General features: G+C 39.9%; 1 protein-coding gene across 2 annotated transcripts; it reads left to right on the top strand.

Annotated features, from left to right (window-relative positions):
- Positions 1-674: 674 nt before the first annotated feature.
- On the top strand, positions 675-6815 carry LOC102452591 (fibrinogen-like protein 1-like protein). Of its 2 annotated transcripts, XM_006132680.4 has the most exons (3): positions 675-1160; positions 2262-2429; positions 6026-6815. In XM_006132680.4, exons 2-3 carry the CDS (start codon positions 2282-2284, stop codon positions 6721-6723), a joined length of 846 nt encoding a protein of 281 aa, XP_006132742.2. In that variant the 5' UTR covers positions 675-1160; positions 2262-2281; the 3' UTR covers positions 6724-6815. The 2 variants fall into 2 exon arrangements, with proteins under 2 accessions (XP_006132742.2, XP_075783176.1); XM_075927061.1 differs by lacking the exon at positions 675-1160 and having other exon boundaries at positions 1173-2429.
- Positions 6816-14879: the final 8064 nt, after the last annotated feature.

Genomic DNA, 14879 nt, shown 5'->3' with positions numbered 1-14879 from the left:
CTGGAATCCTTGTGGCCCTGGAATATGAGCTCCACCCGCATACTCAAAGCTTTCAACACAATGCTCAGCAAGAAATGAGATGTAACCACGGCCAGTAATCTGAACCCCGAAGTATTTGACACTGAAGATTCTTTTTGGAATGTCATCCAAGCGTTGCATCCCTTCCTTGAGGTAAATTTTACTGCAGATCACTATTGTTATGCAAGAGCATGTCAACCATTTGCCACTAAGAATGAAATTTCAAATCTGAAAGGGGAATATTACCATTGACATGAACATGCCTAAACCTGACAATGTTAAACTGGATGTTCTGGCTTTTTGGAACAGTCATCAAGACACATTTCCCAATTTCAGCACAGTGGCACAGCGAGCTCTGCATGCACCTCCTGGGTCTATTTCAAACCTGGACTACATCCAAGACAGCAAGAGGTTCAACATGAGTGAGAATAGTTTAAGAAAATTATGTGGGTGTACACAGACCAAGATTTCTGGAAAAACTAATAGTTCTGAGAGAAACAAAACAATTATACTGTAATAAAATATATATTACTAAAGTTTTTTTCTTTTCCCCCTAATTCCCTTCTCCCCCTCCCGTTTTGTTTGTTTGTTTGTTTATCCAATTTCACCCAGTTTCAATGTTTGAAAAATAACCAATGAAAAATTCCCAGAATTGTTTGGGGTTTTTCCCCCCCCAAATAAAAACTGAAAATGCAGAACACTCCCGATACACTCCTGTGCTTAACTTTCAGCATGTTACTCTCTGTATCTGCTCAAAATGAAGCAGGTCTTAGTGTTGCACTGAATAGGAATGAACTTAAGCACTTGTGGCATTGGATCCTAAATATTCAGTGATCATCAGCACTGTGTACACTCACTAATCACAGAGGTTTCAGTTTTAATGATGGCATTTTAAACTTCATGTAACTTTGTATATTTTTAATTCAGTGTGCTTACTCACAAATGCAATGTGTCAGAGTAAAGTCCGCTAGTCCAAGAACACACAATGAAATCAGGAAGATGCACTTTTGCAAGCCTTTTGATTTTGAGATAGGGCTGAGCTGTTCACCTGGACTTCAGCAGCAGGCAAAGTACAGTTGCAAAGAATTAGCTCTGTGATTTGTCTCAGCTTTTTCTTTCTGAGTCTTCACTTGAAACTAAAGGTAAGTTGTCTGCCTCACTCTTTTCTTCAATTGTTTTCTTAATCGTTTTTAATCCGTCTGCTTCATTTTAAACAGATGCTTACATCTCACTGACTTCCATGAAAGTAAAGTTCATGCTGCAAGTTAAGCATGCACTTTGCTGTATCAGTATAGTCCTGCATTTGGAGTGTTTATTTATAAAAACAATTCCAGTAAGTTTTCATTAGTTATTTTCTAGACATTAAAACTTGGATGAACTTGAGTTAAAAACAAACCAAAACCAATTTATAAATTGTTACTGGCCCTATTTAGATTTGAATAGGGCCAGAAAAACTTACTAATCTAAGAGTCAGATAATCCACAGGGAGGAGAAGGAAATGTGATTGTGGAAAATGCTTTATGTAATATATTGCATTTTGACTGCAAGATACCTTTGTGGTTTTGCTTAGGGAAAACCTGGTTGAAGGAAAGTCCTTTTTGCTTTTTTCAAACCCCAAATCCACAGGTTGGTTTTCTTCATTTGGCCTCAGCCTAGCTGACATGTTTCCTGCAGCCACAGGTGGAAGTTTATACTAATTATAGACTAAAAGAGCTCCTGTAAGCACAAATGCCAGAAAATATTCTCCGCAGTTTGTACACCATGCTGTCTAATTAATACTGCTTCATACATAGACAGCATGTGGAGCTGGTGTTTTGCATGTGCTAGCTCTTCGTTCTGTCCCCTAGAACCAGTACAGATCACTTTCAGGGGATATGGAGCATCAGATCTGATAAATGTGAGGTGTGCTTTTTAAATTTAAACACTTTGTCATTACATTATTTTCTATTGGTTTTTAATCAGATACAAAATTGTGTTATGTCGTATTGACTGTGTAAAAGAACAAGATAATGTGTATTCCAAATGATGGGACAGTGCTACCTATAAAAATGAACTGAGAGAAATGCAACATCATGCATTGAGAAATCGGGATGTGTGGGAGGAGAAAAGCCTATTTTGGTTTAGACTGGCTCTATTTTTAGCAGGTCTTTTGGTCACCTTCAAGCATTTTTTTATTTCTTCAAGTAATAAATAATTTAATTTTAAATGACTGTCAGTGTTCTGTTTTTACTGTGTATCTGCAGAGGGACTGACTCCGAAGAAGATGAATTTGAGAAGTTCAGTGGGATTTATTCTACTGTTACTCTTTAAATGTGCTGTGTGGACAAGTAGTGAAGAAACTGTGGTGCTTGCTAATGCCCACCTTCTCCCTCCAGGCGGCTACCAGAGATTGAGTAACATCAATGAAAAAGGTACTCAGCTAGACAGGGAGTGGTGGAGATGGATGTATTTTACTTTAAAGTCTTTACTATCCTTTTTACTATGCATTCACTACTATAGTCTGTGAATACTTCACAACATTGATGAGCATTCGACAGTCAAAGATAAAGACTTAATAATAAATATTCATGATACTAGTTAGCAATTTATAATGCCTTTTATTCACAGATCTCAAAATATATTAAAAGTTTAAAAACTGTTTATTTACAAAAGGTTTTAGTTCCTTTCTCTTCCCAGAATATGTTTTTTTTCCAAGTACCTTCTTGGAGTTCATTTCTTTAGTGTTCCTCTGATCTGTTGATGGTCTCAACTCTGATAAGCTTCAGTATATTAATTGATCAGTATTTTAATTGATCTTTCCCTGAGAAAAGAAAAAGTCATAGACATATGATCAGTGCAAGGACTGTTAGGCTACATCTAGACTGCAGTGCTATTTTCGGATACCAAATAGCTATTCCGCATCTTTTGAGCGCACCTGTTATTTTGAAATGTAACGGGCTTGCTATTCTGACATCCCTGTAAACTTCATTCCATGAGGAGTAAGGGATGTTTCGGAATAGCAAATTATTTCAAAATAAGTGCTGTGTAGACAGCATCAAATTTTGAAATAACCTATTTCAAAATTGACTCAAAATAAGCTATTCAGTTTGAGGTATGGGTGCAGTGTAGATGCATCCTTAGGGACAGCGGTGAAAATAACTTAAAATTTCTTACAGGTACTGTCCTATTGCAACTCGGGTCCCTGCCAGCTCTTTAAATAGCTCCCTGCAGCTCTTGTTGGAGCTGGGCACCAGAGTGCACCTGCTTACTTTCACCTCTGGTTAGTGACTTCTATGAGTAAAGAAACATAGAGCCCAGATGCTGTGAATTATGTCATCCTCTCAGAATACTCTGCAATAGCATGTTGGGGACTCTGATAATCTGGAAAAGCTTAAAAAACAGCAAATAGTCCTGTAGCACCTTAGAGACTAACAAAAAATATAGATGGAACCATGAGCTTTCGTAGGCACAACCCACTTCTTCAGATGAATGGCGTAGAGGGGTCCAGGTTGCAAATAAACAGAGAAAGAGAGGGGATGGGGAGGGAAGGAGAGAGAAAAAAAATGGAGAAAAAATGTCAGTTAGAGTGTCCATGCTAAATGAGACTAATAGAGAGGGCTATAAGTATTCTAAGTACCTGGTGCTTATCATTTTATGTCAATAGGATGTGAAAGGTCACAGCCTGTCTAGGACAAGTCTTTGTTTAAACCTCTATTCAAGATGTCAGACTTGTAAGTGAAACCCAGTTCTGTAGTTTCTCTTTCCAGGGGACTTTTGAAATTGCTTTAAAATAATACAGACACTTTTAGCTCCATTAGGGTATGTCTATACTACATGGCTCTGTTGCCAGTTTACTAGACATACCCAAATGAAGTGGCAATTTAAATAATCGCCGCTTCATTTAAATTAAAATGGCTGCCACGCTGAGCTGATCAGCTGTTTGTCGGCTCAGCGTGCTAGTCTGGACGCTCCGCGGTCGACATCAAAGGCATTTGTCGACTGCCTCATTATGCCTTGTGGGATGAGGTTTACCGGGGCAGTCGACAAATGCTTTTGATGTCGACCACGGAGCGCGCAGACTAGCGCGCTGAGCCAACAAACAGCTGATCAGCTCAGCCCGGTGGCCATTTTAATTTAAATGAAGCGGTGATTATTTAAATTGCCACTTCATTTGGGTATGTCTAGTAAACTAATCTACATGGCTCTGGCGACAGAGCCATATAGTCTAGACATATCCTTAGTGAGAGCCCAGGCAAGTTGAAATGTTCCCTAACAGGTTTCTGTATGTTACCATTTTGAATATCTGATTTGTGTCCATTAATCCTTTGTTGTAGAGACTGTACAGTTTGGCCAGTATACATGGCAGTGGGGCATTGCTGGCACTTGATGGCATGGATCACATTAGTGAATGTGCAGTTTTAAGAGCCTCTGATGTGGTGGCTTATGTGGTTAGGTCCTGTGATGATGTCACTTGTATAGATGTGTGGACAGAGTTGGCACCAGGGTTGATTAACAATCTACAACCTATCCTGGAAAATGATCCCTCACTCTCACAGGCCTTGAGGTACACACCTGTCCTCACCTACAGACAGCCCCCTAATCTCAAACAAATTCTTTCCAGCAACCACACAGCACACCTCAAACATACTCATCCAGGAATCCACCTCTGCAATCAGCCCCGGTGCCAACTCTGTCCACACATCTATACAAGCGACAACATCATGTGTGAGTCTCTGGTTAATGACACAGATAATAAATAATATCCTTCCCTACAAAAGAGGAATTGCTGAGATGTATATGTGTACTTCTTAGCTCAAAAACCAGACATTGTGACTTTCTTTCAGAGCAGCTTGAAATCAATATGAGTAAATCAAAGGTTCCTTTGATGCCTTAACAGGACGTTATCAGTGATTTACATAAGATTTGTTCATAAAAGGTGAAATTCACCTTTAAGCAGAGGGCCAGTCCAAGGTCTATGTGCCACTTTTATCCCACCTAAGCCCTCAGAAACATACAATTTCTGTATACATACAAGTTTATCCCGTAAATTTTTTATATTCACAATGAAGTGAAAAACATTTAATCTGTTTTTCTTTTATTGGTGTTCAGTATTTTATTAGTTCCCCATTGGCCACAGCCTAATGTAGTTTCATGAATACAACACCAGCTAAAATTAACAAACCACAATAAGTGTCAAGATCTAGCTATTTATACATGAAAAAATCTGGGTCTGAAGTGAATTTCTAGGTTTGCCACTTTGTTCTATTCTTCTGAATTTGTGAAAGTTGTGCAATACTCTTTTGCTCTCTTTTTTTGCCCATTCTACCTATATTTCTATCAGCAAAATAGGGCTGCATTCCTGATACAGAGTTTGAGTATGGATTATATGACACAGGAGATTTTCAGAGACATGAATAGTAGCTAATTACCATATTGTCATTGAAAGGCAATCAGAGTTGAGCGAGTCTTTTTTTTTTTTTTTGCCTTTTATAAATCTCCCTTATATTCTGCCCTGATTATTTGCTGAACTGCTTCCATTGATTTTAGCTGGTGGCCCATGTATGGGCTGAAGAATGTGGCCATACTGGGTTTGTCTAGACTGCATCCCTCTGTCAGCAAAAAGAGGCAGTCTAGAGGGGGATCTGTTGAGAAAGAAAGCATTTTTCGACAGATCCCTTATGCCTCCTGCAAGTAGGTTTACAGGATCTGTTGAAAAAGGCTTGCTTTCTTGACAGATCCCCCTCTAGACTGCCTCTTTTTGCTGACAAAGTGCTGAGTCGGGAAAAACGATGGCCATTTTTATGCAAATTAAGCATGGGATATTTAAATCCCCGCTTCATTTGCAATGTCGACCTGCCTAATCTGCATCCCTCTGCCAAAAGGGATGCAGTCTAGACATACCCACTATGTCCTTGTCAAATACTGATAAGACAATAGTTCATTAATTCTGAAATTTAAAGTCCAGAATTTTGAGAGATTTACAAGTCGAGAGCAACATTTTAAACATACTTTTCTTTCTCCCCCATAGAATATCCAAGAGATTGTTACGAGATTTTTCAGCACTCTGAACGAAGCGCCAAGGATGGTCTTTATGTCATTCAGCCAATGAAAGAGCCTATTGTTACTTACTGTAATATGCAAGATGGTGGGTGGACCGTAATTCAGCATATTACAGCCAATAGCACTGTGGACTTTGATAGGCTATGGCAGGACTACAAGTATGGATTTGGCTCAGTTCATGACAACTACTGGTTAGGGAATGAATATGTTTATCAGTTAACTAACACAGCAAGGCCCTATATACTTCGGGTCAAACTTGTAGACCTAAACGCTGAAATCAAATGGGGAGAATATGAACCATTCAAAATAGAAGATGAGGAGTCTCAATACAGAATCAGGCTTGGCCTATACAAAGGAAATGCTGCTGATGCCCTAACCCAGGATACAGAAGCTTATCTCCATGATAATCAAAAGTTCACTACAAAAGACAGAGACAATGATAACTATTTTCAGAATTGTGCCAAAATAGAGTATAACGGCATTCCAGGGGGAGGGTGGTGGTATGATTCTTGTGCTGGAGCAAATCTAAACCGCAGGAATGTTATATACTGGCAGAAAGACTGTACTAAGGAACATTTGTGCAAGTTTGCCTGGATGATGGTCAAGCCCATTGACCCTGAGCAGTGTCCTACTAAGGCTTGTCCTTGTCAAAAAGATGAATTGTAGATAATATTATTTCATTATAAAGTGAGACAATAAAATCAACTTCTAAAAATCTCTTTTGAAAAGTTTTCTTGATCTCTTGAATAGAGTCCATCAGTTCACTTTTTGTTTACTATAGCTTAATTACTTTCTGTGACTATTTCTTGCAGAAACTCTAAAACTAATTTCAAAATAAAGATGAACTCATGCTACAAAATTCAGGCGCAGACTTTGAGCATTCCAAGGTTTTTTTTCCCAGAGTTTCTATTCCACATGCAACAGTGTTAAAATCAAATGACAAACTTCAGATCTGGCTCTGGATTCAAATCCTGAATCTCTCCCAGAAATCCGGGCCATTTAGATCTATGTGGTGTGGTACATTCCTCTCTCTGATTCAGACACCAGTTGATTAGATGTACTAATTTTGGATTCTTGTGATACCAAATAATAAATGCACTATTTCAATTATCACTATTCAGAGCACACAAGGAAGAATACCGTCTAAAGACAAAAACTTTTTTTTATAGTTCATTTTATTTATTATCTTGAGGAGAGGAGAAAGCAGGCTATCTGTGAATTAATGAATCTGCTTTGTGAATCCTAGATTAATTATGACATGAATCTGCTATAGATCTTCCTGAATATTCAGAATTTAGTTCTACCAGTAAATAAATTTTGTGCTGAAATAACTTGCTGGACTGGAACTTCGGGCATGACTGTCATCTGTCTACATCTAGTAATAGGACAAGGGTCAGGCGTAAACACGGGCCTTTACTATGTGACTCAAAGAAACAGCTCAGCTGCGTTGGCTAGAAGAGAGGACTGATATGATCTGACATATTGCATCCAGTAGAGGGCGGCAACATACACAAATGTGAGGAGAGTGTTTTCCTTATATGAGTATTCATGTTTGGATTTCACATTTACACAATTGCTCATTTTCATGTGTCTTGCAAAGTCACACACTGTGTGTGTGTGTGTGTGTGTGTGCGCGCATATTAAGTTTCTGAGTTTACAACATCTATAGTAAAGAAATTTCAATACTTAAGTGTCTCCCTGAGTCATACATCACATGGCTTCTCTCGCCTGTTAGTTCCTTCCCCTGTTCCCTTTTTTGGTGAGCTTCAATAGAACAAAATATCCAACAAAGAACATTCTTTATTTTTATTAGACTAGTTAGAATTGGGGTTTATCTAAACTGCAGGCTTCTTTCAGAAGAAGCTTTTCTGGAAAAGATCTTCCAAAAAACTTCATCCAAAAGAGAGTGTCCACACTGCCAAAGCGCATCGAAAAAGTGATCTGCTTTTTCAAAAGATAGTGTTCATACTGAATGGATGCTATCTCACATTTAAGCTGTGATTACTAAGGACGGAGTGGCCACCAGGGTACCTGTGCTTTTTTCCGCTTTCCTGTTCTTCTGAAAAAACTCCCTCTTCCATGTCCACACACGCCTTTTTTCTTTCAGAAAAGGCGTTTTTCCTCATAGAATGAGGTTTACCATTCAGAAAACCCCTTCTGTCCTTCCAATTTTTTTTTCGAAAGAACACAATAGCAGTTAAGTTTTTTCGGAAAAATGGCCCTTTTTAAAAAAAAAAAACCCTGTAGTCTAGACGCACCCTATTAGCAATCTTATTAGCCTTTCTATTAGAAAGTCCTATCTCCTGGGTTTACAATAATTATAAAATTCTCTCCAAGATAAAACGTGGTGATCAGTTTTTAAAAATTGAAAACAAAATGGTAATTTTAGAGCTGTTGCAATACAATTAAAAAGAAATCTTTATATTCTTAATATATTTCTCTGTTTATTTCTGTGTGGCAGTTTTGCTTCATTTTAAAATGAAATTTTGCAGGATGATACTCTAATATAGAGACAATATTAAAGTGTTGCTTCTCCCCCGATTCATGATATATTTCTAGCCTTTTCTTCATATTATTGTGAGTTAAGAACAGAGTATAAGTAGAGCCCTGCAGATCCGCAAATACCTGCTTTATAAACACAGATAACTGCATCCACAGATGTCAACTGCTGGAGACTATTTTTATGAATTGCAGATGGATAGGGAGACAAATTTTATATCTAAAGCCCTGCAAATCTATGAATCATTTTTTGAGAATCAGATGCAGATACACATTTTGTATCTATGAAGAGCTCTAAGTATTAGCCTTATTTCATATTTTCTAGTTTTGGATGTTGTTATTCAACTTTCACATTATTTAAACACAAGAAGATTTGCCTGGTGTTGCTCAGGTTCTAAGCCCAATTAATTTTTGTTTTTTGGAAAATAAAATGAAAATGCACATGCTTCATTTAAATCATTGCTCTGGGTAGGATTGGGGATGAGAGATTCAGTATGCAGGCTGTCCCAGGGAAAGAAGACTATTCCAGCCTTCTCTCACCACAGCAACTTGAGGCATACCTGGGGTTGGGTGAATGTCCCCTGGCTGGGGCAGGTTCAGGTTAGGCTGGGTCGGGATGACGAAAGGACCACTTGTCTCGTGGCAGCAGCAGTTTTGGGGTAGCTCCAGGTTGGGTGCAAAGGCTGGGTGGAGTCATTCCCTCTTCTCCCCCGCCACCCCCCGCCATAGCAGAGAGCTGCCACAGCTAGGAGGAGAGGCACAGCCTCTTGTTATCCTAGCAGAATGGAGATGCTGTGGCAGTTCTGTGCTGGGACTGCCAGGAGCCCCTGCCCTCCATGAACGTCCTTCAACGTTCGCTCAGTTATGTCAGTTTTGAGAACTGTACTTGATTTGATGATTCTTCCTCTTTTCTATTTGGTTTTATGAGAAGAAATCTGCTGCAGCTCCATCGGGCACAGACAGGAGAGGGAGTGCATGTCACTTTGCTATGGCAGGTCCAAATTTGTCTGTCCTCTGCGCTTCCCAGCCAGAGTGAGAAATGCACCAACCTGTGCACTTTCCCCTCGCTTTCTGATGAAGTGGAACAGCCCAATGGTCCTGGACAAATGGGGTGGGGGGGAGCTTCAGTCCCCCTGCCTTCCATAAAGGGTGCCTGGATGAGGTGGAAGGCTCAGGGATGGGGTAGTCCTGAACAGGAAGGAGCACCCCTAATCAGCCCCTTTCAGCTGCCTGGGGATGCTGTCTCTTTTCTATACGGTTTTATGAGAAGCAATCCTGTTCCAGGCACATCCCATTTTCCTGGACCTTGCTTTAAGTTATGATAACAGAAAGCTGTATACCGAATTTGGTGGTCCTAGCTCTTGAGAGGAGTTCTTGGTTAAACAGACAAACACACACAGACAGGCATACAAACTCTCTCAAATATATCATAACTAAGACATTTTTCTTGTTAAGAATATGAAACATAATATTACTGAATTTTAATATGAAATATAATATATTGTTCTTTAGCGGTTATTAAACTATATTAAATTAATCACTTTTAAAAGTATAAAGAAAAGGATTTATCTTAAAACAATCTGGAAAGTTCTCGGGGGGTTGTACATATAAATAGATTTATCTTCACTCAGTTCTACTCTGTATCACCAGAATATCTATCTGGCATCTACAGCATCCTTTTCTGTTCATTTTTATTGTTATTGTATGGAAGTCACTAGTGTAATAATTAAGATATCTTTTATATTTGGAGTTTTCCATAAAATGCTTGTGGATTGTTTTTAAAATAGTAGAAGTGTGATAATGTGCATCTAAATTATTAATTTAAAGAAATTACAGCACCTAGGGAGGATCAACAGAGGATAATCCGAGAGATGAGAAATAGAATGTGAAATTAAGAAGCTAAATTGCAATAATATTTTTTTTTACCTTGTACTGCAAAAGAAACCAGGAATTTAAAACACAGGTAAGGGCTTCAGGAGATAAATTAATATAATTCACATGCTTATATTGCATCATCTGACTTTTTAATGCTCAAATAAATGAAGAGAAGTACTGTAATGGGGAGGAGATATGGATAATTACTGAACATTTTGTACATTTACACATTCAGAGAGTGGGCCCGAGCAATTTGGGGAGATTGGAAAAAGTAGCCTTTCTGAATTTTTAGACAACTTCCTACTTGTCTCTGTGTAGATGGAAATGTGCAACATGAAGTACTAATAGGAGACACTAGACTTTAGTTAAAATCTGTGAGTGACAGTGTGTTTAACTGGGAGTTTTATTCACCTTGTCATGTTGTATGTGAGTTCTAGTGTTCTACAGTAACTCTGTGTGTGTGCCTCAGTTTCCCAGGGCATTGCCTAGATGGTGATGGGAATTTCAGGTGTTACTCTCACTGAGGAAGGCTACCCCAGTTGCCTGCACATACCTAATGACCGGTGCCCTTTGTAACCTGAGCAAGGAGGGAGTATGGACAGGTGATGCCTTTTTCCTGGGAAGCAGGACAAAGGCTGGAGGATGAAGGGATGACTGGGACCAGGCTGCTAGATGTGTGAGCTTCTCTCAGATGGCTTGGGGAGGGCAGAGAGAGGGTCAGGTCACTAGCTCTGGGCCCCTCTCTCTCCAAGATGGATTGTACTGACAGCTACTGGTGACTATGCCGACAAGTCTGTTTTACGCTGTATCACTGTTGACTAATAATCTTTCTGTTCTACCTGATGGCTGAAAGTCACATCTGACTGCAGATGGGGTGCAGGGCCCAATGACTCCCCATGCCCTCGGTGACCGACAGTAACATGAAATCTCATTCCAAGGCATCACATAAAATATGATTGAGAGACTTCAAGTTACAGAGAAGTCACCATGTACACCAGGCCCACCACTGCGGGAGTAATTGCCTGGGAGGGACCCAGCAATTCAAAAAGGCCCACGGCTCCTGGCCGGTGCAACTGTGGGAGACATAGCCCCAGGCCCTTTAAACCACTGCCAGAGCCCTGGGCAGTGTGCTCTAGGTGGCTTTAAGGGCTGGAGGGATATGGTGTGGTCTGGGCCATGCTGAGGTATGGCTGCCCTAGCCCTACCCCTTCCACTCCTTCTGGGAGCGTGGAGTCGGCCCTCCCCACAACTCACCCAGGGGCTTGGCAATTCTGTCGGCCCCCCTATTTACACTGATTTAAACTTGCAATTGACCTGTTCCCCATGCCGCAAAGGAAGGTAACCGCTCTCCTCCCACAAGGTCATTGCCAGTTTAACCCAGGGGAAAATTCCTCCCTCACCCCAAATACTTACATGCTAGCAAATATATAGTTAGTAAATCCAGTTAAATGAACCCCACTGTGTCTATGTGGTTCTTCGTATTACATTTATTGAGTAAAGAGCGAAAGACACAGCATTAGTGATGAGAATGGGATTCTAATGCAGTAATACAGTGAAGCAGAAGCTATGAGTATGTTTATACTTGCACTTGATTGACACAACTTTTTTCATTCAGGGGTGTTTTAAAATCCCCCCATGAATGACAAAATTTTGCTGCAGTAAGTGGAAGTATGAATGCTGTTTTGGTCGCAGGAGTGCTCTGCTGTTAATAAAGTGAAATCCCCTTATTGGGGGTGAGAATATTTTTTGTCAACAAAAGTGCGGACAAGCAGTATTACAGAAGCCTTGTCGCTAAAAAGCTGCATAGTGTGGATATATCCTAAGTAAAACTACAGAGAAAATTGGACCCAATAACCTCTGGGATTTGAACTTAACTGTGCATTTACATACATTTTTAAAGGTTGCAAATGTTTGGCTCTTTGGGGAAAATGGACTTATTTGATAGTTCAGTAGAGGACTAGCCAGCTATTATTAAGAGACTGGTATAGTATATAATTGCTAATAGTATTGTAGCCCAAAGCCTAGTGTGCTTCAGCAGCAGCTCTGGGAACTATAAGTTGTGGATTACAAACTCCGGCATATTGGGAGAACTTCATGGTTCCTTCCAGGATGTACCTTCTGCCCCCAGCAGGGTCTCATCAGGGACTGTGCTAGAAGCAGCGTACAGGCTGCATATGGAGAGGAGGGGCTGCTGAACTGTGATCCTGTTCTGTGTTTTTTTACAGAATAAAGCTTGTTCCTGGTGGGTTGTCCAAGTAGGTCTGGTCTGAGATACAAACACACTAATATACAACACAGAGCACACCAAGGAGCCTCAGGCCTAGCCTCCCACAGCTGTGTAAGAAGTCACAAGGCTTCCCCTATGCTGAATAATCTCACACTGGAGCTAGTGAACAGGAGGGATTACAGTATAATTGATGAGAAAAGATGGTGGTTTTACTAAGTGTAATGGATACTAATTTGTAACCTGCCACATAGCCTAACACTCCCTATTAAATCCACACACGAAATATTTGATGAGATTGTGAAAAGTCTACAAAATCGTCTCTCCAAATATCCAGTGGTGTCTAAAGAGTGTTTCTGCTTTTTTAAATGGAATAAAAAAGAAAATGTAACAATTTCTGAATATGTGGCTGAAGCCTGGAAATTAACAGAGCATTGCCAGTTTGTAGGGAGTTTAAACGGTGAATTAAGAGACCAGTAGAGTGAGTTCTGCAGAACGAAGCAATCCAAAACCAATAATTTGCTGAGGCTAAGCCTACGCAGGAACATTACTGCACTGAAATTTTCTAGCTTAGGGTGTGAAATACCACACACACACTGAGCACAGCAAGTTACAATACTTAAAAGTGCCAGGCTATGTCTATACTGCGCTGTTTTGCGCAAGAAATATGCAAATGAAGTAAAGCATGGAATATTGCTGTGCCTCATTTGCATAATTAGTGAGTGGCCAGTTTTTGTGCAAAAGCCTCTTGGGCAAAAACAGAGCACAGTGATATTCCATGCTTTGCCTCATTTGCATATTTTTTTGCACAGGAGGGGGCAGTCTAGACATAGACCCAGTGTAAAACTGTGCTGGGAGCTGTGCTTCCAGCTTAGCTAGTCCCCTCTTGGAGGTGGTTTACGCAGAGGGCAGGGAGAGCTCTCTCCCAGCATTCCTGCTGTAGACATGCTGCAGTGCTTTACACTTTAAAGTGTGAAGACAAAGCCTAAGATGATTTGATTCAAAAAAGTGTGCTAGAAATTGCAATATCAATAGATTCATAAACTGGCATAAACTGAATCATTGCCAGTGACAAATGCCATGGTAAAACACAAAATTGTAAGTGATCCAGTACTGGCTTGAATGTATGACATATGATGAATGGATGGTGTGTACACACGAAAAACTGTTTCCAGGTTTCTTTGCTTGAAAAGAACAGTTAAGTATATATCAAGGTTGCCTAATATGTGGCAGAAGAGTGGTTAGTCCTACAAAGCCCAGGCCCCAGGTCATGTATATTCAAAGAATTTGATGAAGGCCATCCAGGAATTGTAAAAACGAAAGTTCTTTCCAGGAATTTTGTGTGGTGTCCAGATTGTTTTGCAGTGTCTTTCATATGTGTGTCAATGTCAAGCTTAACATATTCCTTTGGAATGTAAGTCACCATTGTCATGAATCCATATAGATTATAATGAACCATTTATGAGATATATGCTGTTTTTATTTGCCATAGATGCTCATTCTAAATAGCGTGAAGTATTCTGTATGAATTCTGTTATATCACTGCAGACAGTGGAAATGTCAAGATTATTATTTTTATGGACAGAAGTTCCTGAACATATTATTAGTATAAACAACTCAATTCACCTCTGAAGAATTTCTGTGGTTTATCAAAGAAATGGTATCAAACAAGTTACATCAAATCTATACTCTCTTCCTACAAATTGATTTTTATCCACACATTCAAGCAAGAAATTCTTGAAAATTCAGCTCCAGATTTGGATTTTGGAAACCCCAAAGTTTTGCAGAGTATTTGGATTTAGACCTGGTCCAGAGTTCAAATCAGAATCTGGATTCAAACTTCAAACTCTGCTGAAGTTAGAGGGCTTTGGGGTCTGGGTTTTTGGTTCAGCTCTACTTTCCCATAATAAACACTTCACTTTGTAGTGACAGTTGTGACGGATGGCAGAACCAGGAGCAATGGTCTCCAGTTACGGTGGGGGAGGTCTAGGTTGGATATTAGGAAAATCTATTTCACTAGGAGGGTGACGAAGCACTGGGATGGGTTACCTAGGGAGGTGGTGGAATCTCCATCCCTAGAAGTGTTTAAGTCTTGGCTTGACAAAGCCCTGGCAGGGGTGATTTAGTTGGGATTGGTCCTGCTTTGGGCAAGGGGCTGGACTTGATGACCTCCTGAGGTCTCTTTCAGCCCTAGGATTCTATGATTCTATGACTCTTCTCTAAG

The sequence above is a fragment of the Pelodiscus sinensis genome, chromosome 4 (assembly GCF_049634645.1).
Source record: "Pelodiscus sinensis isolate JC-2024 chromosome 4, ASM4963464v1, whole genome shotgun sequence".
Classification (NCBI taxonomy): Eukaryota; Metazoa; Chordata; order Testudines; family Trionychidae; genus Pelodiscus; species Pelodiscus sinensis.
Note: the sequence above shows the minus strand (reverse complement) of the source record. Positions and strands in the feature narration are given on the sequence as shown.

Excerpts from the sequence above, each read along its gene's own strand:
- LOC102452591 (XM_006132680.4), top strand. The coding sequence starts at position 2,282 with ATGAATTTGAGAAGTTCAGTGGGATTTATTCTACTGTTACTCTTTAAA. Across the intron at positions 2,430-6,025 it reads GAGTAACATCAATGAAAAAG|AATATCCAAGAGATTGTTAC; the intron begins GTACTCAGCTAG and ends TCTCCCCCATAG.